This window comes from Antechinus flavipes, chromosome 2 (genome assembly GCF_016432865.1).
Source record: "Antechinus flavipes isolate AdamAnt ecotype Samford, QLD, Australia chromosome 2, AdamAnt_v2, whole genome shotgun sequence".
NCBI lineage: Eukaryota > Metazoa > Chordata > Mammalia > Dasyuromorphia > Dasyuridae > Antechinus > Antechinus flavipes.
Window position 1 is genome coordinate 156717241 of NC_067399.1, and position 22333 is coordinate 156739573.

The window sequence follows — 22333 nt, forward strand, 5'->3', positions numbered from 1 at the left end:
GAAAGATCCAAAATAGTTTTACGAATCTTAAAATAACTGCAACATAATGTTTGACACATAGAAGACACTTATTTTATTCATTTTGCCTATTCTCTGACTCTTTAGTCATTCCTAGAAAATGTTTAAAAGAAATAAATAACATTTGAATTTAGAATTATAAAAGGACACCATCCCCCAAATCAACAAATTTTAGAAAATATTTTTTAGTCTTAAGTAACCAAAAGCATGAAGCAGTTTTAATTTTATAAAGTCTGAGTGCCCCCTGATGGCTAACCAGGTCCTTTACACTAAGATACACTTCCTCTTTTTAAAGGTATCAACCTATTATTAATTCTTTAAAATAATTTTACTTAATTAAGAAGATAAGCATGATTTCATATATTACTTACCTTTCAAAAGATAAAATTTATGGTTTCACATAAAAAGCAGTTTGTATGGTAGAATTTATAGATAATACTGATTTGTTAAGTCAAATAAAAAATTAGCATATTATGTATACACATATATTTTATAGAGTCACAAGATACCTTTCAAATCAGGTATGCTGATTTATTAGTCCTCAGTCATATTCATGTAATCCAGAAAAATGACAAAGTCAATCAAACAAAAAGAAATAAATCATTGAAATACAGTGCAACATTAGCTAGAATGCTAGTGACCTCCACTGGCTGTTTCTGTTGCTACAAGGCTATAAAATGCCACACACATAGCATCTAGCTTGTTCTTCCAGGGAGATTCAGTCGTGACTTATGATACCTTTTCCCCAGGCAATTATATTACATTAGCACATTCTTTTCTTTTGGAAAAAATGTTATCACTATCCAACCATTAAACTTAAGTTATATGTCAGACTGTTAAAATATATTCTCAGTTCAGTAAATGAATCCAGGAGAGTAAAAATAGTTTTCTGGTGAAGGTAAAACAAGACAATGTTTGTTAGAGAAGAGGAAGCTCTGGCATGCACCTCTGAACAAAAGGGAACAAGTGGTCTTTACTCAGAGAGCAGCTTCCTATTAAGACTCACTCCTTCGTACATTATGCCTTTCATCCCCACTCAACCACAAAATGATTTTGCTGTAGAAAATACAATAGTAGAAAAAGATTTACATTGAAAGAATCTTTAATAATAAACTGTTGCAGATCTGCCTACTTCCCCATGATTTATAATACAATAAACATCGGATTCTATTAAGTCTCATGCACTGAAGACATTGCACTGAAAAACTGACTATGAAAGAACTCAATTCTTCCCATCTCCACTTCCATAATAATGAAATGAGCATGTATAAATGTGCTAAGAGTATCTCTTTGCATCTTTTATAGCTTGTGTGTATTAATCTGTAAAGCTTATTAAGAAAGTCATTGCTATGCAAAGCAGCACCCAATCTCTTTCTCTTGGTTTTCAACAGAGTGCAGTGTTTAGCCAATAGGACTGGTCCTCTGCCCCTCATTCCGCATTCATAACATGCAACATTTGCACAATGTATCTCTCAAAGGCTGCTGAATAGAAAGCCTTAATACTCATGTAAACAACTGCAAACCAATTACTTAATGAATCAGGCCCACACATAATGAGGTGCCAGACAAAGAGCTATAAATGCATTTTTGCGCCCAAGCCTCTGCTTTAAAGTAAAATCCCTCAGCTGTAGTTTGGGCTTAACTGGCACATCATAATTATTGTCTCTAGGACATCAGAGGAAGCCATTTTTTATTTAGGTCCAGCAGGGTCTTTTTTGAGGTCACTCATCAGCTCACTGACAAAATAGAGCAAAGAAGAATTTTTAAAAGTACTACAGCAGTCCTGCACTGTTATGTTTATTCTCAAGTACTGGATTTCGAGACCACTTGTAAAAGCAATAAAGCACAAGAAGTGACTGCAATAAGTGGAATCTTTAAATGTAAGCCTCGAAGAAATATCAGTGTGTCCCAATCACAAATAAGCAACAACCTGAGCTCTCTAGTTACAATATTGCATGTTTCTTTTCTTTAAAAACAAAAACAAGAACTCAAACACTGAATTTACAAATGTCCTCAGTATAGAATGAAAGTCAAGTACTCAGAATCAACTAACCTTAACAAACCAGGTTTTTATTTAATTATTATGTGTCATTTGTTTAGAAAAAACTATTATGCAATATTTATTCTCCTCAACTTAAAGAAAAGACAACAAAAATGCAGGTATCAGCAATATAAGAAAATGAAAATAAAATTGCATAAAATTGGTATCCAAAATTCAATTGCTTTGGAAGCATGTTTGAAAACTTGCTGAAATACATGTATAAAGATCAAGTTTAAGAATTTGCCCAATTGTATATATAGTATATAGAATCAATGAATTAAATAACTTTATAAATTAAGAATTGCAAAATTGCTCCAATAGTAAAACTAACAAAGTATTTACAGAGTTTACTGTCTCTTCATATTCTCTCTGAAAAGTCCATGCTTTTAATGTATAGGATCATTATTTTAAAAAAAAGACAACTTTTTTTTTAAATGACTTATCATAGAATATTAAGGCTTACTTGTACAGGGAAAAAAAACAAATTTTCTATTATATGAATGAAAACTCAAAAATTCAGAGTCCTAATCTGAATATTGCAATTTGTCAAGTTTTTATGAAGAACAGAATTCAATGAAAAAAATCAACCTGCTTTTCCTTACCCTTACTTAGTAAAATTTTAATATTTTCATAGAAATTAAAATAAAACTTAATTAGAAAAAGTAGATTTCTGAATGAGTTTTTTAAAATACAGACTACTTGAATTGAACAGCACAAAAATTTATGTTTAAAAATAACTTTACAAGTTAATTGAAATACAAAATATCACAACACAGTATTACAAATATAATAAAGAAATACAAAATATCACAATAAAGTGAAGTAAACTGAACCCAACAAAGCAGTATAGTATAGACTTTGCACTCATTTCTTCTTAATTATTTAATCTAAAACAAAGGAATATTTTGCCTTTTTATATTTTCAGATACTGATTCTTCTAAAGTAGCTTGATTAATATTTCACACTAATGAAAAACCAGGGGAACAACAAAATGAGAATTGAAGTGTTTTGGTTAACACATATAAAAAAAAGATAAATTGTGTCCTTTAGGAAAACTAGGTAATTAATTAAATGCATTCAATATGAAAGCAAAAGACAGATAAAAGTATAGTCTAGTACTAAAGACTTTTTAAAAAGGAATACAAAAATGAATATCTGGCTATGACTAGTTTGTATCTCAGAAGCCTCTAAAAGAAGAAATACACCCCCTTTATTTTTTTAAGACTTTATGTTCTATATCTGCCCTTTTTCTGACAACTTCCATTGTCTGGTCTCTAAGTAGCCCTACTGCGAGCAGCTGTACACGCTAATTTGTGGTTCACTGAGATGTCAATTGAGTCTTAAAATGAGAAAACAACAGCTGCAAAACAATACCTGCCTTTGGAGCAAATATTTTCAAAGGTGTACTAAAGTTTAAGCTCCTATTTTTATATAAACAAAACCACAAAACTTAACCCCTTTATCAAATTTCAAAACAAAATAATAGTCAGTTTTACTCATTTTCTAATGACATTTCTCATATTGTTAAAGCCTTTCAAAAAATGTAATGCTTTTCATGACTTTACCTTGACAAAGGACTTCCTTCACTAGATGAAAAACTAGCTTCTGAATCGATTTCGTTACTTGTCTTTGTCTTCAAAGTACTGCTGCCAATATTCAAGCCTGTGATAAGCAAAATTGCTAAATGTAAACGTTTAGTTGATCCTCAACAATGAAATGAGATGAATAAAAAAGAACACACAATAACTTTGGGAACACTGTCAAGAGAAGAAGAGATTGCTCAGGCACACAAAAAAAGGAACCTTCATACACTGGAAAAAGCACATGGCAGAATATCTGTAGGTAGTGATACTTAGACAAAGCAACAATACGGGGAGAATAAAATAGCCATAAATGTTCTAGTTTGAATGACGATAAATGACTAGAGAAGTCTTATGAATGTTTTATATCAATGCATAATAAATAAGTTTTATGATACATGGCCAGGGATCATTTGCCACAATAAATGATATTGAGTCAGACTTGGAAAACTACAGACTTTCTTAGACTAAACTACCTATGTCACTCACCCTCAAACCTCAATGCTAAATCTCCTATCTTTCCAGTTGAGAATAACAAAATGCAATTCCCACTGAAACCCACCAAGGACACTCCTTAACCAGTCTGAAAGGTCACTGCTGGGCAATATAAAAGTCAGTCTTTTCCCAGGAGTCTGGTGAACTGTCACCATGGTGCTCCTAGCCTGTGGACGGAATCCTTGAGTCCCGCATCTTTATGATCCTCTTTCCTGTATGTTTTTGCTACCTAATTTTGCTCCTAATAGTTAATTGTTGAGAATAGATTCCAGAGAGAGGTCTCTTTGAGAAAAGAATCTGTTAAATTTCTAATCTGCCTGGTCTACACAAGCTTAGTCCATTTTAACCTCAATAGTAAAACAGTTATGATGAAAATTTGTATCTGTCAAGCACATAACCAGTATCAAAACATTTAATGAGCCAGGACTTACTGAGAAGGGACATTAAGGCATAAGGTATTAGTCACATAACTAGTCTAAGAGCAAAGCAAAAAAAATCAAAGACACTGAAGGCTGGGAACTTTACTAGTTAAGACTTTTCAATATCATATAAAGCAATCAGCACAAAAACACATATTCTCTCCATTTCCCCCAACAAATACCTATCTATTCTTTCTCTTTCTTCAGGTCACTACTTTACTTAAAGAAAATGCTGAGAAAAGTTTATATGTATACAGTTAAAAGAGATGAATAGGAAAATATAAAGATCATAACTCCATTAACACACACTAAATCTGAAGTACTTTTAGAATCTTAATGTAAGAAATTATTGTCAAAAAATATAGTGTGATAAAATGGATCAAGTAACTTTAGTCTGGAAACTAAATTTTATTTTATATGCCCCTCTAAATTCAATGCAGTATTTGATCATGGACAAGGAAATTAATTTACTGTAAGCTAGTCACCTACTACTGCTCTGCCACATATTGAATAGTATCAAAATATGTAAACATGACTCAGATAGTATAACAATTCTAGATAATAATTCACATCTTAAACCTGGCCAATTTTGTACACAAAATAAATGCTATTTATTAAATTAAGTTTTATTTTTTCCAATTATCAAATTATTTCTCCCCTTCTTCTCACTAGAAAAAACAAAAACCCTCATAACAAATAAGCATAGTCAAGCAACTCATATTGCCTATGTCCAAAAATGTGTTTCATTTTGCATATTTGTCTTTTTTTTTTTTTTTTTTTTTTTTTTTTTTTGGTCAGGAGGTGGGAAGCATGCTTTATCATCAGTCCTCTGGAATCATAATTGTTCACTGACCATTTATTGATCACTTATTATTTCAAAATTATTTCTTGTTTTAACCATTTAAATCTTATAGTATAAATTGTTCTTCTAGTTCTGCTCACTTCATTCTGCATCACTTCATGAAAGTTTTCCCAGGTTCCAAAGTAAAGTTTACACAAAAAGAGTTTAAAAAAAAAAAAAAGACGTATTTCTGTTACAGAATAGCTGTGCGATTTTTGGGAAAGTCACTTTATCTCCTCATTCTTCAGCTTCCCCATCTGAAAAATGAGGATGTTACAAAAGAAGGGGTTTTGACCTTTTTTTGTGTTATGGACCCCTATGTCATTCTGGTGCTATGGACGGACAACAGCTGGCCAGCTACGTCATATAAGTATCTGTAGATAGGAAGACTGTGATTACATTTAGTGGTAGGCCTAATATGGCAGTAATTTTGAAGGAGTGATGAGTGTAAAAGATATTCAATCAGTCAATAATTCTGTATTAAGTACATATTATGTTCAAGGGACTGTGTTGGGGAAATTCAATTTTATTTAATAGGGGAAAGAATAAGAACCCAACTACATGATTCAAGATTTATGATAAAAATTCAAGTTCAAGATAAAGATAAAGAGGTAAAAGGAAAGTAATTTTAGAGGAAAGGCAACATCTATAACTTGAAAGAAAACAAATCTGTGATTTTTATTAGTGAAAAAAATCAGAGGAATGGTACTGCTAATAATATTATGGTTTGTTATCAACATTCATAATGGAAGGAAATGCTAAATTTTGATTATAGGTTAGTGAAAACAAAAGTATAATTTTTCCTCCAATCAAGTTCATGGATTCCTCTGAAATCTCTCCGTGGGCCTTTTTGGAGTCTATAAACAAGTTAGGAACCCTTGGATTATATGATTGCTAAGGACATTTCTAGGTCTAGAAACTTCTTTAATTTCATTTCTATGGTTATGTGGCCCTCTATCTACTGCCTTTGTGCTTTGGAATTTGTGGCTTTCAGAATCTGAAATATATTTTCTTCTCATTCTTCTCAAGTTTTCTTCAAGACTCGTGTCATATGTCACCTTCTCCAGGAAGTGTTTCCTGAACCTCAAAGCTACTACTGGTTCACCTTACCAAAATTACTCTGTATTCATTTTGAACATGCTTTTTATGTTCATGTAGATATATGCATATATATGCATATTTGTGTGTGTGTGGTCTCATATGTTAAAAGTAAATTTCTTGAGGGCAAGAAATGGTTTATTTTTGTCTTTGAAACCCTGGTATAGTGTTTAACACATAGCATATAATAATGAAATGCTTGTTGATTGGTTGACAAATAACTAATTGATAATGAACAAATTACTACTATAGTCTGTCAGGCTTGAAAGAATGAATGTACTTCCCTATAACTTACCAGCCAATTCCAATTTAGACACAGCTCCCTTTTTTTCCTTTTGGTAATGTTCTTCAGTTTGATTTTTATTATCCTGTAATGTGGACTGCTTCAATAATTGATATGCTTTTGTTTCTGCAAAAGTAAAACATGAAAAACACTGAAACCTTTCTTGTCCAGAAAGATGTGTTCTTTTAATTTTGCTAAAGAATTTTTTTAACAGAGTTAAATTTAAGAAGGCTTTCAATTCCTTTTATTTTTAAAATGGTTGAATTTAAGAATGTAATCTTGTAGCCTTTAACGCTAGATAGAAACAAATATAAAAAGCAGAAAATGAGATGCCATACCAGCAGGTTAAGTCTTTAAATGATGCATATAAACATATATTTCTTAATGTATGAATTCTGAGTAATTATCAAGGTAAAAACCTCGATTAAATCCAATGGATTTGAATACTATAACCCTTTAAAAGGAGATAGATATATGGGAATAGTTAAGAAGCCCAATGTTTATATCAATTTCTCTCAGTGGTTCTGGAGATAGGGCTGCAATCAAGCTCGCATTTCCCCTTCTACTCCAGTCCTTTCAGCAGAAGTAAAAAAGTCAGAAAAGAGAGTGATGTTCTCATAAGTTTCAAAGGTACTTTGGAATGTTTTCAGTTACCTTTTAATCTGAGTTTGGGGCAGGAACCAGATTTTTGCCTTTTTTTCTATTCCCAGTGCTTGGCACAATGACATGGTAAACGCACAAAAAAAAAAAATACTTGTTGACTCACTGAAGATTTAAGAGTCAAGCCATACAATATTGCTAATATATGATTTGAGTGGGGTATGGGTAGTGGTGGTGGTTGTTCAGTTGTTTCAGCTGTCTAACTCTGTGACTCCATTTGGAATATTCTTGGCAAAGTGGTTGCCATTCCTTCTCCAGATCATTTTACAGATGAGAAGACAGAAGAAGGCAAACAGGGTAAAATAACTTGCCCAGGATCACACAGCTGGGAAATGTCTGAGGCCAGATTTGAACTCAGGTCTCCCTGATTCAGACCTGGTACTCTCAATGATACCAGCTAGCTGCCTTGAGGTCTGGGTGATAATAATGGCAATTACATTTAATAAGTTAATAACAGTTGAAGCAACTGGACAGCAAAGTGGAGTTTACATCAGGTCTCAGACACTTATTAGCTGTGTAATCCTGGCCAAGTGACTTAATCTCTGTTTGCATCAATATCCTCAGCTACACAATGGATACAATAGCACCTACCTCCCAAGGGTCATTGTGAGGATCAAATGAAATAATATTTGTAAAGCATTTAGCACAATGCTTAGTAATGGTACCACATGGTAGTTATTGTATAAATGTTTGTTTTCTTCCCTTCTCCCAACATATAGCCATATATGGTCATAGAACATTTTAAGACTTGCCAAATGCTTTGTTTAATTTGATCCTTGCAATAAATACTGTTAAATTTCTGAAGCAAGATTTGAAATCACATCTTCCTGACTCCAAGTCTAGTACTCTATCCACCACAACACCTACCTGACAAGAATATGGCATGGATAGAGTAAACAGTATGGCAAGGGGAAATTTCTATCCAGTCTAAGTGATAACTGTAAGACCAAACTGCAAGGGAATACTACAAGTTCTGATGTTCCAGAACATTCACTTTTGTGTTTTGTTTATTTATGGGATAGCGAAAAGCCCAAGTATCTATATGAGAGGAACAACATAACAAGATAACAGGACTGGTTCTCTCTCTGATTTGCTATATTGAGCCTTTTTTTTTTTTTTTTTTTTTTTTTTAAGGCAGCCAGAAGGAGCCACAGTGCACAAAGTGTCAAGCTTACTATGAGGAAGACCTGAGTTCAAATAAGGCCTCAAACACTTTCTAGCTGTATGACTGAGCAAGTGATTTAAACTCTGCTTGCATCAGTTCCCTGAACGGTAAAATGAGGATAACTGCACATGCATTTCAGTCATGGAGATCAAATGAAATGATATTTGTAAAAAAAGTCCTTAGTATAATGTCTGGCACATTATTGGTATAGTGTCTGATACATTATAGGTACTGATAAGTGCTTATTCTGTTATCCTTTTCTTTGTATGCCTTTTAATTTTGATTTTTTGTTTGTTTGCAAAATGGAGATAAAAGTAAAGTTGCCTCACAAAGGTTTCTGGGAAAAGCAATTAAGGGCTTCAGTAAGCAATGTGCTGCCCTTACTATAAATAAGCATTTATTGTAAAGATACAAATATAAAAGTGAATGCAACAAATATAAAGTAAGGATGAGAAATTTAAATGTTTATGGGAAAAATTTTAGAATATTTTCTTTTCTTTTATACTAAAGATCCAACATCAAAACAGTGAGATGATATGTAATGCTATACTATTTGAGTATAACAAAAATAAAAACTTGGATGTCATACTTTAAGATTTTATGTTCTACATAACTCACATAAATGTAAAAACAGTGATTCTTGACCTCAAATGTGACACATTTTTAGGTGCTCCACAATTATTTCATTGGGCACTGTAATTTTTTTTTTTTTTTACAAATATCTCTTTAAAAATAAAGTTTTGTCACTTTTTAAATATTAAAATTACATCCCATATACTATTTTTTAGGAAAGACATAGGATCATAAATTAAGAGCTAAAAGGGATTTTAGGGATCACTGAGCCTAATCTTGTTTTACATAAAAAGACACTGAAGCCTAAAGAGAAGACATGATTTGCATGATAGTAAATAAGTACCTGACATAAGGGAGTAAGTACAGAATAGGGATTTAAATTCAAGTCCAAATTCTCTAAAAGGCCAGCACTCTTTCCAACAAAATATTCTCAGCCTACTTTCCTATCCTTTTTACTTCCTCCCTTTTGCTATATCACCTTTATTCCCTATAATAGTACTCTCAATCCCCTTCCTTCATATCCATGAACTATCATCTTCCAAATTTCTCTGCATTCTTCCTTCCCCACTCTTTACTATCTCCATTACTTTATTATTCTTTGAGAGTCCATAAATTATTAAGATATTACACAAAAAAATTAAGAAATAAGCCACTCATTTTATAATCTGTTGCTTACAAAAAAAACAAAATAACTCAACAACATAAAAAACCAAAGACATACTTAAAATGAAAATGAGGAGATGAAAAAAAAAAAACAAACAATCTTGCTATGCATCAAGTGAATTCAAAAAAGCAGAAGTTGCTTAGCTAGCAGATGAAGCAAAAAAAATGCAAAAAATAAAAATGGATAAACAAAGAAACTATGTAATGCTGAAAGGAGACAACAAAGCAATATCAGAATTAAACTTTATATAATGCAAATAAATGCCTTAGCATCCAAATTCATAAAGGATACATTATCTGAACTTGAAGATATATACAGTTAATGTGACAGAATTCACAATATTCCTCTATCAGTTTTGGAAGTCTAACAGAAAGATAAATGAAAGGGAAAACATGGAACTAAATAAATTTCTAGAGAAACTCAAGTTAAAAGCTTTATGGTATCTTCTAAATGGTAAAACAAAAGAACATACATACTTCTTTGCACCATGTGGAACTTTTACAAAAACTGACCAGAGTATATGGTCACAGACATATTATAAATACACACACACACACATATATAAAGATAGAAACAATCAATACATTTTTTAAGGCCATAATGAAGAACAGAGGCCACAAACAAAAAATACAGATTCAAATTGAGACTTAACAATGAAATCTTATTTGCATCAAAAAGCAAGTTATAGAAACACTGAGTAAAACAAAATAATAATGAAAAAAATTATCAAAATTGCTAAAGCATTTCTTAGGGGAAAAAATCAGATCTTTACAATCATACCTCAACAAAAATATAAAAAGAAAAGATTAATGAACTGAATATGCATTAAAAGTGAAAAACCCCAACAAACCTAAGTACAAAAGAGAAGATATTAAGGATTAAAAGGGAAATAAATTGGAAACAAAAAATCCCATAGAAATGATAAATAATACTAAAAGCCAGTTCTTTGAAAACGATTAATAAAATTGATAAATCCTAAGTATATCTGATCTAAAAAGAACAGAAAATCAAATGAATAAAATTACAGAAGTCAAAAGAAATAAACAGAATAATCAGAACATATTATGTACAATTAAATGCTACCAAATTTGAGAACAAAAAGAAATAGAATACTTTAAACAATATAAAATACTCAAACTATCAGAAGGCCAGATAGAGATCTTAAGTAACCCAATCTCAGTAAAGAAAACAAATAGCTCTAATTATAAAGGAACTATTAAAGAAAAATTTTTTTTGAAGAACAATACCCATATTTCACAAATTATCCTACAAAATTGAGAATAAATCCTATCAGAATCCTTTTCTAAGACAATTATAATCCTAATACCTTAATCAGGGAAAAATAAAACCAGAAAGAAAACTATAGGTTAATATAATTATAATTACAAAAAAAATTTAAATTAAAATCCTACCAAACAAATTACAGTGATTTATATTAGATATGCAAAGATGGTTTAATATTAGGGAAATAATCAACATAAATAATCAAATTCAAAACTAGAATTCCAAAACCACATGATTATCTCACTATATGTTCAAAAAAGCTTTGATGAAGTACAAAACTATTTTATGCTAAAAACCCTATAAAGAATAGGTATAAAGGGATATTTTAAAGAATACATCATAAAAAAATCCAATTAAAACCAAAAATAAGCATCATATAAGATGAGGTTATACTAGAATCTTTTCTAACAAATATAGATTGAAGCAAGGATGCCCACTTTCCCCACTATTATTAGATATGGTTCTGGAAATGCTAACAATAGTAACAAGACCAGAGAAAATAATTAAGAGGAAATAAAACTATCCCTCTTTATTGATGATATAATGGTTTACTTGGAAAACCCTAGGAAATTAGCAAAGGTACTAATTGTGACAATTCAGGTTACAAAATAAATCCTCAAAAATCAACAGCATTTAACTTTAATTAATTAAAACTGAAAATCCAAACAAGCTGTAGAACATAATTATAATAAAATATCACTATGCTCTAAGAAGTGAAATATGTGAAAAACCCAGAGAAGCATGGAAAAATCTATATGAAGTGATGCAGAGCAAAGTAAGCACTTAGCACAATTCTTAATAAGCTCTATTACATAAACTATTATAGCCATCAAGATAATTATTATTGTTTAATACATTTCTTATATATGTGTGTGTAATATATGTAGTAATAACTACAACAATGTAAATGAAAAGAACAGTAACATCAAAAAATCAAAAGCAAATATAACAAAATTATAATGATCAACTAGGACTCAAATGAAGAAAAAGGAGAAGACATCCCCAGAATGCCCCCTTTGTCAACGTGGGAGGTCCACCAGTGTTATACTTTGCACATGTTTTTGGACTTTTTCAGTCTATTAATAAATTGTGACAGTTATATGCTACTAAAAATTAGACCACAGAAGAAAGAGAAATAGGTTAAAAAAGTATAAAAATATCCAAACTATCAGAAGACCAGATAGAAATCTTAACCCAGACAAGGAAATAGAGCTAGCTAAAAAGAAACTATCAAATTAAAAAACAAACTAAATCCTGAACCAGATGAATTCAAAGGGAGAATACATTTCCTTCTCTAATAAATGCTACTTGTCTTTTGGGATGGTTTTCATGGTTGAGAAGGAGGAAAAATACATGAGATACTATGGTAATGTATAAAACAGAAAATATCAATAAAAATGTTTTTAAAAAAGAAAAAGAAAGAAAAGGCTTTGTTTTGTTGTGGCAATATAAATTCTAAGAGAACTTCAAATTAAATTTAGATAAAATAATTCCACATTTTCTGAATAGGGATATAGAAAAAGATATATAGTAAAAACTGTGGAATAATTCTGTCTTCAGCATTTCTTGAATCTTTAAGCATTATTTAAATTTATGTAGAAAGTTTATTCAAGTTTTATCCTGGGACTCTGAAAATAAGATTCCCTCTCAAAAACTTAGAAAAGTTCTTTAGCATGCTAACACTGCGAAATACATGCTACAAATGAAAAGTTTAAGGCAACCTTTAAGCTCTATGTGGATAGGGAGAGAAGATTGGGATGGAGCATAAAGTTTGATTCTACATTGTCCCAAACTAGGAAATAGTAATAAGGAATATGATCAGACATTAAAGTTTCCATTATCAACCAGAAATTATCAAGATAACAGCCATTATAGGATTATGGGACCAAATCCTTAAAAACTAAGAGACACAGAACTAAATGATTTCTTCTGAGTAGATGTCCTGTTTTCTGTTTTTAGAACTCATGATCCTGACTTGAACAGCTTTAAATTATTATGATAAATTCTAATTTTCAGAAAATTATCAAATCTTAAAAATTGAGGTATGGCAATTATTTCCACAAAATAGTAAAATACTTAGTTTGAATGAAAATACCTACAAAATATGTAGATCATGTTTTGTTTTAGACCTGTTTAGTTAAGTCTGTATTAACATTTAGTCTTATAACAAGACAAAACAAACAAAAACCACCCAAAAACTTGGTAGAGGAAAATGCAACAACAGAAAATTAAGCAAAATTCTCCTACTTCAAGCAACATGTCAAACAAACTACGAGGAAAAATTATTTTATTCTGAATATATAATGAAATAAATATACTATTTTCATATCTTAATAAGTAAACGTCTTCTACTTAATCTAAGTTTTTTTTTTTTTTGCATGATAGTGAAGGATTACTGGGAATATTTTTGCATATGTATTTTTGTAAAGTAGAGAAGACTAGGGATAGGCATTCAGAATATGTGCTGAATAAAGAGAGCCAAGAAAGAAGGTATCAAGAAAAGAAGCTAGAAAAACCACAATTTCTCATTTGCTATTCTCTTTTACATGCAAATGTACACCTGCTTAAATACTTTTAAACAAACAAAAAAAGAATGGCTTGTGTGTGTGTGTGTGTGTGTGTGTGTGTATGCATACACATACATATATAGATATATGAAATGTACTAAATTATAATAATTATGATGGTGGCTATAATAGTTTATGTAATAGAGCTTAGACATTGTGCTAAGTGCTTTACAAATATTTTCTCATTTGATCCTCACAACATCCCTGGAGGTAGGTGCTATTATTACTCCCAATCATTATCCCCATTTACAGATGAAGAAACTAACACAAACACAAATTAAGTGACTTGCTCAAGTATTTGAAGTGAGGTTGTGTGTGTGAATTCAAGTCTGCTTGATTCTTGACCCAGTATTCCATTTCTACATATTTTATAAAGATCTAAAGCAATGCCAAAATGTAGATAGATCACTTGGTCCCTGAAGCTTAAAGTCTGTTGCATGTAAACTATAGAAGTCTGACAAAGGGAATGTAATCAAGGACAGTAAGAGATTTGTTTAGTAACTCATAAGTTCTCCTCTACTGGTCCATACTAGCCTGAGGATTAATAGAAAGCAGAGGGAGACCAAAAAGAGTTTTGACTATGTACCACAACGAGAAGCTCCCTTAACTACAAAGGAAAAAATGACATATTTTACCCTATGAAAGTGAGCAAGAAATAAAGATAAATGTTATCATGGGTATTTTGTTAACTAAAAAACTCCCTTTTCCAATATTTGCTCTATTTCAATATTGCATTTTTCAAGTCCTTCTCATGTGTGATAACAAACCCAAGCAAAATGTTTTCCAAGATATTACACAAAACTCCAACTGGCGCCCTTCTGAATCTGATGTACAGACAAGCTTCTGAACTAACATACTCTAATATGACCTTGACTATGTAGACTCATCAAGGAATAACAAGGAGAAATGGCATAGCCAGGGAACCACTTTCAACACAGCTTGACCAAGTGAACCAGTGTCAAAGAAAAAGAAACTGAATGGACATTCTCAGAGGATTAATCCTCTCAAGATAAAAGCTGAGGGCCCTTTTCACATCAAGCTTACCGAGAAGGGCTTTGCCAGGATGGGCACGTGGAGCGGGAAAAATGTTGGCAGGATGAATGAGTGATTTAGGTAGAACTCTGACCTTAACTTTAGGAAGATTATAAAGAAATCCTTAATACTTCTTTATCTTGATGAAACTTAATAGAGACTGAATCAGTTGCTAGAATCAGTCATTCAAGTTCACTTACTCAAAGTTAAATTGTGACCACAAATAAAAATTTTAATGTTAGAAATAGTTCAAAGGAGGCTTTCATCAGCTTGATAAGAATTACATTAATCCTGTTGAAACTGTCTTGGCAAAACATTTTCTGATTATCCTACTATTTGAGACATGGTTTCAAAGTTTTAAATGTGCACAAGATTGTTCTTATTTTAAGGGAATTGATGTAAAGAGATGATATAAATATCACATTATCTGATAAAGTATACTTTTCTTCTATAATTTTCACTTGGAAATTTTACCCCATTACTCATTGCTCTAGGACTAAGTTAAAAAAGAAAGGCATTAGCTCCAAGAAGACTGTTCTGCATGACACACACTAATCCTTAAGTTACACCCCTTATGCAACTTGTCAGTAGACCGGCTTGATGTGCCATTGAGTTCTTCTGATTTGTACCCTGCAATCTCCTTGAAAAATAGGCTATGCTATTTTTCCATCTTTCAGTCCTTAGTACCAAAAATAATGCCTTGTATTTAATAAATTTTGATGAATTTAATCATTCTTTCACTATTCCCAAAACTTCAAATAGGGGACTGTAAATAAAATGTAGCATCCCTGTAAACGTAGACTAAATACAGAACTATGATTATAATAATAGGTTTGACATGAGGAAATCATTAATTATATCTGAACAACAGATTATATCTCAAATTTTTCATATATAAAGAAATCCCAAATTACTGAGTATCAGAGCTGGAAGGATTTTGGAGACCATTTAGTCCAAATCATCCCTGAACAAGAATCTTCTTTTGCATTTAACACCTCCAGAGGGAGGGAACTCTTTATCTCATTGGCCAGTACATTCTATTTTTGAACTGCTATAAATGTTGAGAAGTTTTTCCTTATATTGAATCTAAATTTGTCTTTTTAGGTACCTGAAAAATCCACCTAATCCTTTTTATAAAAGAGAATTTCAAATACTTGGCTTGCAATCAGGTTTCACCCTCTTCTGTCCAATCCTTTCTGGATTCCCAAAAGTCTTCAAACTAAAAAAGAATATCAGTAATTGAATTTTAGACTTATGTACCTTAAAGTTATACTATGGATAGTTGTGTTTCCAAATTTTAAACCTATTGAAAACCCTGGGTCAGTTAGGCAGATATGAAAACAGGGAAGCCAACAATTAGTGATGAGGAACTAGAACATTCATACTGTCCTTTCCTTGGCATGGGAGGGAGGTAGCAGTCAGTATATTCTGAAACTCATCACTTCCTCAGGCATCCCTTTTCACTATGAGATAATCCTAACTGTTAATTATCTATTTCTAATTTATACATCCTATCTTATAATGAACTGAAAAACATTTTCCTACAATACTACTGATTTGTTTTAGGCCTTGTCTGTGTAACAATATAAACTATTTCTATTCCTTCTACATGACAGCCTTTCTAGTGTCTGAAGATAGCTCTTTTGCATTCTACTTAGATTTTTCTTTTTCTAAGATTAAACAATTCTAACTCCTTTAATTGCTTCATATTGACATTATTTTCTAGATTCTTCCCCTAGTTGATTTCCTCTGTATACACTAAAGTGTGTCCAAATGCAATGTGACAAACACTGAACACCTAATATGTGCACAATACTTTCCAAGGTACTATGGAGGATACAAAGATGAAAGATATCTGCTTTCAAGGAGCTTACAATCTAGAAGAAGGGAAATTGGATATATATACAAATAAATATACTATAAAAAAGGTGAGGATTGATTGTTCATAAAAGGAATATAACTCATAGGAAGGAGAAACGGCTTCTGCCTAGAAGAAATCAAGGAAATGGCACCAAGAAGAAGTACCATTTCAGTTAAGGCTTGAAGGAGATGGGTAGGTTTTCAATTGATGGTCCCAACTATCTTTCCATTCTCCCTGTGAAATTCCTATGATTCCCTTTAAAATCTAATTTAATACCATATAACTTACAGAAGGTCTTATCTCTCTTCCCGCTTAGTCATAAGGAATGTTCTTCTTGTACCTTACTAAGTATTTTTCCCCATTTTTTTGTCCCTGTATTTTATCCTCAATACTTCTCTAAAACTTTTTCTCCTAAATCTTAATATATAGAAGATAACTTGGCCTTTCACTTCTTTAAGAAGGCTAAGTTCAAAATGAACTCCCTCCTCAGCTCCCTTCTATCAGTCCTCACAATTTTTCTGTATCATTACCTATTTCTCCTCTTTCTATCTGTTTGCAAAGAGGAATTCTTATTTCACATTAGGCTTAACCTCCCTATTTGAGTTTTTGTTCAATTCTGTCCTACCTCCTCTAGAAACTTTTCTGTAGAAGGAGATCTTTGAGTTGGGATTTAAAGGGTGCATGGGAGTTCTATAACGGGGGCTGGGATAAAGATAGGTTAAACTGAAATCCCACAAATTCTTTTAAGCTTAGCTAAAATACTACATATTCCTTATAGCAGTTTCTCATCTCCTTTTGCTTACAGGAGACAAAATAGCGATCTCCAAGTATCTGAAGAGCTGTCATATGTAGTAAGGATTAAATTTATTCTGCTTTGAGCAAGAAAGCATAATGAGGAGCAATGAAAACAAGTTTCAGAGGTAGGTGTTAACTGAATATAAGGAAAAATTACCTAAAAATTAAATTTATCAAAAGTAGAATGAGCTATCTTAGAAAGCAGTGATTTCCCTATTACTAGAGGTCTTCAGATGAAAACTGCCTACTAAGAATATTGAAGAGTAAATTATTGTTCAGATATAGATTTGATTGTATAATCTCTGAGGTCCCTTTTAGCTCTAAGAATCTATTCTTGGAAATAGTAAAATATGTTGGTTATGGTCCAGAAAGTTTAAAGTATCTTTAAATATTTCATGAAGATTTGAAAGAGAAAAGTTTCTCTCATCACAAATGTTTATCAGAAGCTAGAATAGCTATTTCATCAGCTTTGGTGATAACTTCTTTAAGGTTTTCTTAAAAAACTTACTGGAAACTTCAGGGTAGAGATTGTCTAAGTATCACAAGATTGTACTTAGATATATAGTGACATCTTTATTATAGATCAGTAAATACCTTCCTTAATAAAATCATTAATCGTGTTCACAAAGGGAAGAGATTTTTTTTTTTCTCTATAGACAAGGTGGTTTTAAGAGTAGGAGACAAAGTTACCCCTAGGGTAATAGTCCAAACTCTATGCTTTTTACTTTGCTATAGCAGTAAGGAATGGGAATGGAGATGTTAGTACCTGTCACTTGATTTTAAATAAAACCTAAGATATACATGTATATATAATCAACAATTCTGAAGTCAGATGCCCAATCTTCTCATTTTTTTCCCTTCACCCATTTCTTTGGGGGCATGTGCTTTTTTTTGTGATACTTCTTTCCCTTTAAGGCAATTCAAAAAAGAGGTTTTTAGTCATATTTTTCTTATATAAAATGTATATAAAAAACACAGGGATTGATTTACTCAGGGATCTGGCAATCTACTTGAGATAGCCTAACTAATGACCAGTGATTAATTCCCTAATTTTGGGACTAAATCACACACACAAAAAATACAATGAATGCACATTATATACAAACTATAAATAAACAAACATTTAGGAATGAAAGCAACTGTAAAAGAACAAACAAGCTAAAGTATAAAACTATATTAAAAATCATTGTGGCACAATGGATAGAAAACTGTACTTGAATCAGGAAGATCTGGATTTAAATTGTGCCTTCAATACTTGTTAAATATGAGACTCTGGTTAAGTCAGTTAGTCTCTCTAAGCCTCAATTTCCTCATCTCTTTAAATAGGTATCATAATATCTATAACATCTAGTTGACAGGATTTTTGCTAGAATCAAATGTGAATGTGAGTATGTGTGTGTGTGTGTGTGTGTGTGTGTATGTGTTTGTGTGTGTGTGTGTGTGTGTGTGTGTGGTAAACCTTCAAGCTGTTTAAACATCAAATATTATTCAAACTAAATAAATGTATTATATACTTGAAAGTTACAAATGTTTACTGCCAAAAAGATAGCTAACTTTAATAAAAAGGAAAAATTGTGGTAATTTAGGAAAACTAGGATGGTAGTTATAACAAAATGAAAAAAAATCAAGAAATTCTCCAAACTTATTTATTTCATAAGGCAGCTCAGCCTCTCAATAATAAGCAATAAATATTAGGCAAATGATCAATTCACTAATCAATCAATAAATGTCTATCATGTGCCATGAACTGCAATAATTTCTGGATATCCAGATAAAATGAAGGAATCAAATTATCTGTGGAGATACTGGACCATCAAAAAAATGTTCAGAGTTAAATTATTACCAACATAGCTTTGAAAAATATCAAATTGTCATTTCCCAAAGGCCAAAGAATTGAACAGCCATATGGAAGAATGCTCCAAAACACTAATAATAAGAGAAACGTAAGTCAAAACAACCCTGAAGTTTTGACCTCATACCCTGTAAATTGGCAAAATAACAATTTGGTAATGCTTAATATTGAAAGAATTGTAGAATGATAAGCACATCAGTATATTGTTGGTGGAGCTGTGAAATGTATAATATTTTGGAAAGCACTTTGGAGTTATAAAAATAAAACAAAAATGTTCACATCCTTTGAATCAGAGATTCTACTACCAGATTTATGCACCAAGGAAGCCATGGAAAAGAAGAAAGTTCACATACAATGAAATATTCATCGCAGCATTTTTTCTGATAGTAAAGAAAAGTAAACAAAGTTGATGCTCATGAATTGGGGAAATGCTAAACAAAATGTGATCCATGAACATAATATTACTGTTCTGTAAGAAAAGAAATGTGTGATATAGACAGAGAAACATGGAAAGTTCTCTATGAACTGATAAAGAATGCAGTTAACAAAGTTTAAAAAATATACACAGTTACAACATATATAAAGAGAAGAGTTTTACACTAAAAAAAATCAAATGTAAAAAATTATTAAGATTAAGCAGGACTTAAGAGATATGAGAAGATATTCCCAGCCTACCCTTTTATGGAGGTCAGAGATCATCCATAGATGTTACAAAACTTTGCACATGTTTTTGCACTTTTTCAATGTATCAGTTGTGCTATTTTTTCCTTCTCTAAAAAAATACTATTTGTCACGTAAAATGGTGCTTAGGGAGGAAGGATAGAGATACTTGGGATGATGATTTGAGAAAAAAACTTTCAATAAAAGTGTAACAACCGTGCTAGCACCCAGGACATCCCAGAATCAGCCGGAATCAGGATAAGCAAAAGTCCTTAGTCTTTATTCTTGCTCTTTAGACGCAGGATTAAACAGGATGGAAGCAGAATCTCCAGGACTGCCTTCTTCCTCCTCTACCCCCAAAGTGTGACCCTGGCTCATCTTACTCCACCCCCTAGTCCCTCCTACAATCCTCTGTATACACCAATCATTGAACCAGCACGGGATAGTGGGAAGGACCATTTTCCAAGCATATGCCCATAGAGTATTGTCCAATCAGTAGTTAGCCTCAAGTGCTCCGATGTCCTGACCTCAGCTCATCAACTCAATAGTTTCAGTCCTCTACTTAAAAGCTTATTTAAAAAAAAGATATCAAACCCAAAACATGTTTTCCAATAGGAAGCCATTTAAATACATACATTGCCAGAATCAAATATGAGTGTGTGTGTGAATAAACCTTTAAGTGCCATTGCATACAAAGAACTACAAACACACAAATCTACACTTTAAAAAATTGTCAATTACTGTTTATCTAGTGATGGACTAAGTGAATTGTGGTTTATTCTCACCTTGCTTTCAAATTTATTGACAACTAAAATCCAGTCTTATTAAGTAATTACTTATTTCTTTTGGCAACTGACCTTTATCTGTTTACACTGAAACCTAAACATCTGTTTTTTTCTTACTCAAGGGAGCATATGACAGAAAGTAAACTGTGATTTAATTTAAGGAATAATAGTTTACTCTTGACAAGGAATAGTTTGGAGGGAAGCGCTAACTAATTTCTAAGGTCTAGTCTAGGTTTAATAATCTAGGACTTTAGAACTCATGAAAGAAGGAGCAGAATGGGAAAGCTAGATAGTTTTCGATCTCTTCCTAAAACCAGTAATGTGCTGTTATTTTGTTTGAAGAAAATTTCTAGAACATCACATATATCCATTCAAATGGAAATTCTCACATGTTGTAAATCTAAATAAAAATGATTTTTAGATTATTTGCTATTTTGTACTATTCATATCTTTGCTCCCATTAATGAGAATGAGTTGAACCTTTCCTATCAGCATTTTCTACAAATCAAAATTCAAAAGAAATGAAAAATAATTCCAGCATAAAGGTTTAAAAGGAAAAAAACACATTATTACAAAAGAAATATTAGCAAATGTAATTTACATAAAATCATTTCTATTAATTTTTTGAAAGTCAGAGTTAATCATGAATATGCTTCTTAAAATATTAATCAAAATGGCATGAAGTATGCTGCAAATCTATTATTTTTTCTACTTATTAAAAAAAAATACCATAGATACAGATGCATGTTTCAGTATACACAATGGTATATACGCTTACATAAATATTTAAAAGTCAAACCTTTGAATTTATAATGAAGTACTATGTACCACGTTACAAAATAAGGAAATAGTAACTTTAGATGTATGACAAATAGAACTCTGTTCAGAATACTAATTTATGCTGTTGATAGACCAAAAAAGTAATGATATCATTCAGATTCCATCTAAACAAGGTTAATACAGCTACTCCAGGGAGATCTTAATAAGGCTTGATGAAACCTTATTGCTAAAATTTTTAAATTATCAGACTGGCTTTGTAACTGAGGCACAAGCATGGCTTCTTGTCTAGCACATTTTTTTCCTACTCTTATTCTAATGATACACATTCAATTACTACAGAAAAGAAAAGAATCAAATCAGAAACATCTGTAGTTTGCCATATAATTACTGGATCTTCCCCATGGAGACTGACCTTTTAACACAGATAACTAGGATCTGAAAGGCTAAATGACAGATGATATTCACATGGTTTAAATGTATAACATGATTACAAGGAATTAAATAAGACGCTGTCATTTTCAACCTTAGTTTATGTTAACATAAGCTTTTACTTCATGATATTATGTTTAAGCTTTCTTCTTAGTATGTATTAGCTGAATTTACTGTTAGTGAGATTCATAAGCCCCCAAAAGAGAATATTTTAATTATATAATAAGATGGGATACTGTATTTGAGACTGTTAGGCAACCATTACTTTTACCTGTAATAGGAATCTTTTCTATCAAGCTTTCTTCCTTGCTCTCATCTTCACATGTGCTAGTGACTTCTGAAAACGAAACAGATAACATGTTTCAAAGTCACACTGATCAATCTGGTTTTGTTTTCTTTCAAGACCCATTCCCTTTAATTTCTCACTTTCATTATCTTTTGTTTATTGGTC

The 22333-nt window shown here is 31.7% G+C and overlaps 1 protein-coding gene across 2 annotated transcripts in view; it reads right to left on the reverse strand.

Moving 5' to 3' along the window:
• Positions 1–22333, reverse strand: part of KIZ (kizuna centrosomal protein) — a 207257-nt gene that overhangs the window by 11642 nt on the left and 173282 nt on the right. The window contains exons 11-13 of one of the 2 annotated variants that reach the window (XM_051975850.1): positions 22154–22219; positions 6788–6901; positions 3625–3721 (exon numbers count right to left, since the gene is read on the reverse strand). In XM_051975850.1, the coding sequence (XP_051831810.1) occupies positions 3625–3721; positions 6788–6901; positions 22154–22219 (277 nt within the window). The remainder of the gene's footprint in view (positions 1–3624; positions 3722–6787; positions 6902–22153; positions 22220–22333) is intronic. The other variant, XM_051975851.1, reaches the window with a different exon arrangement.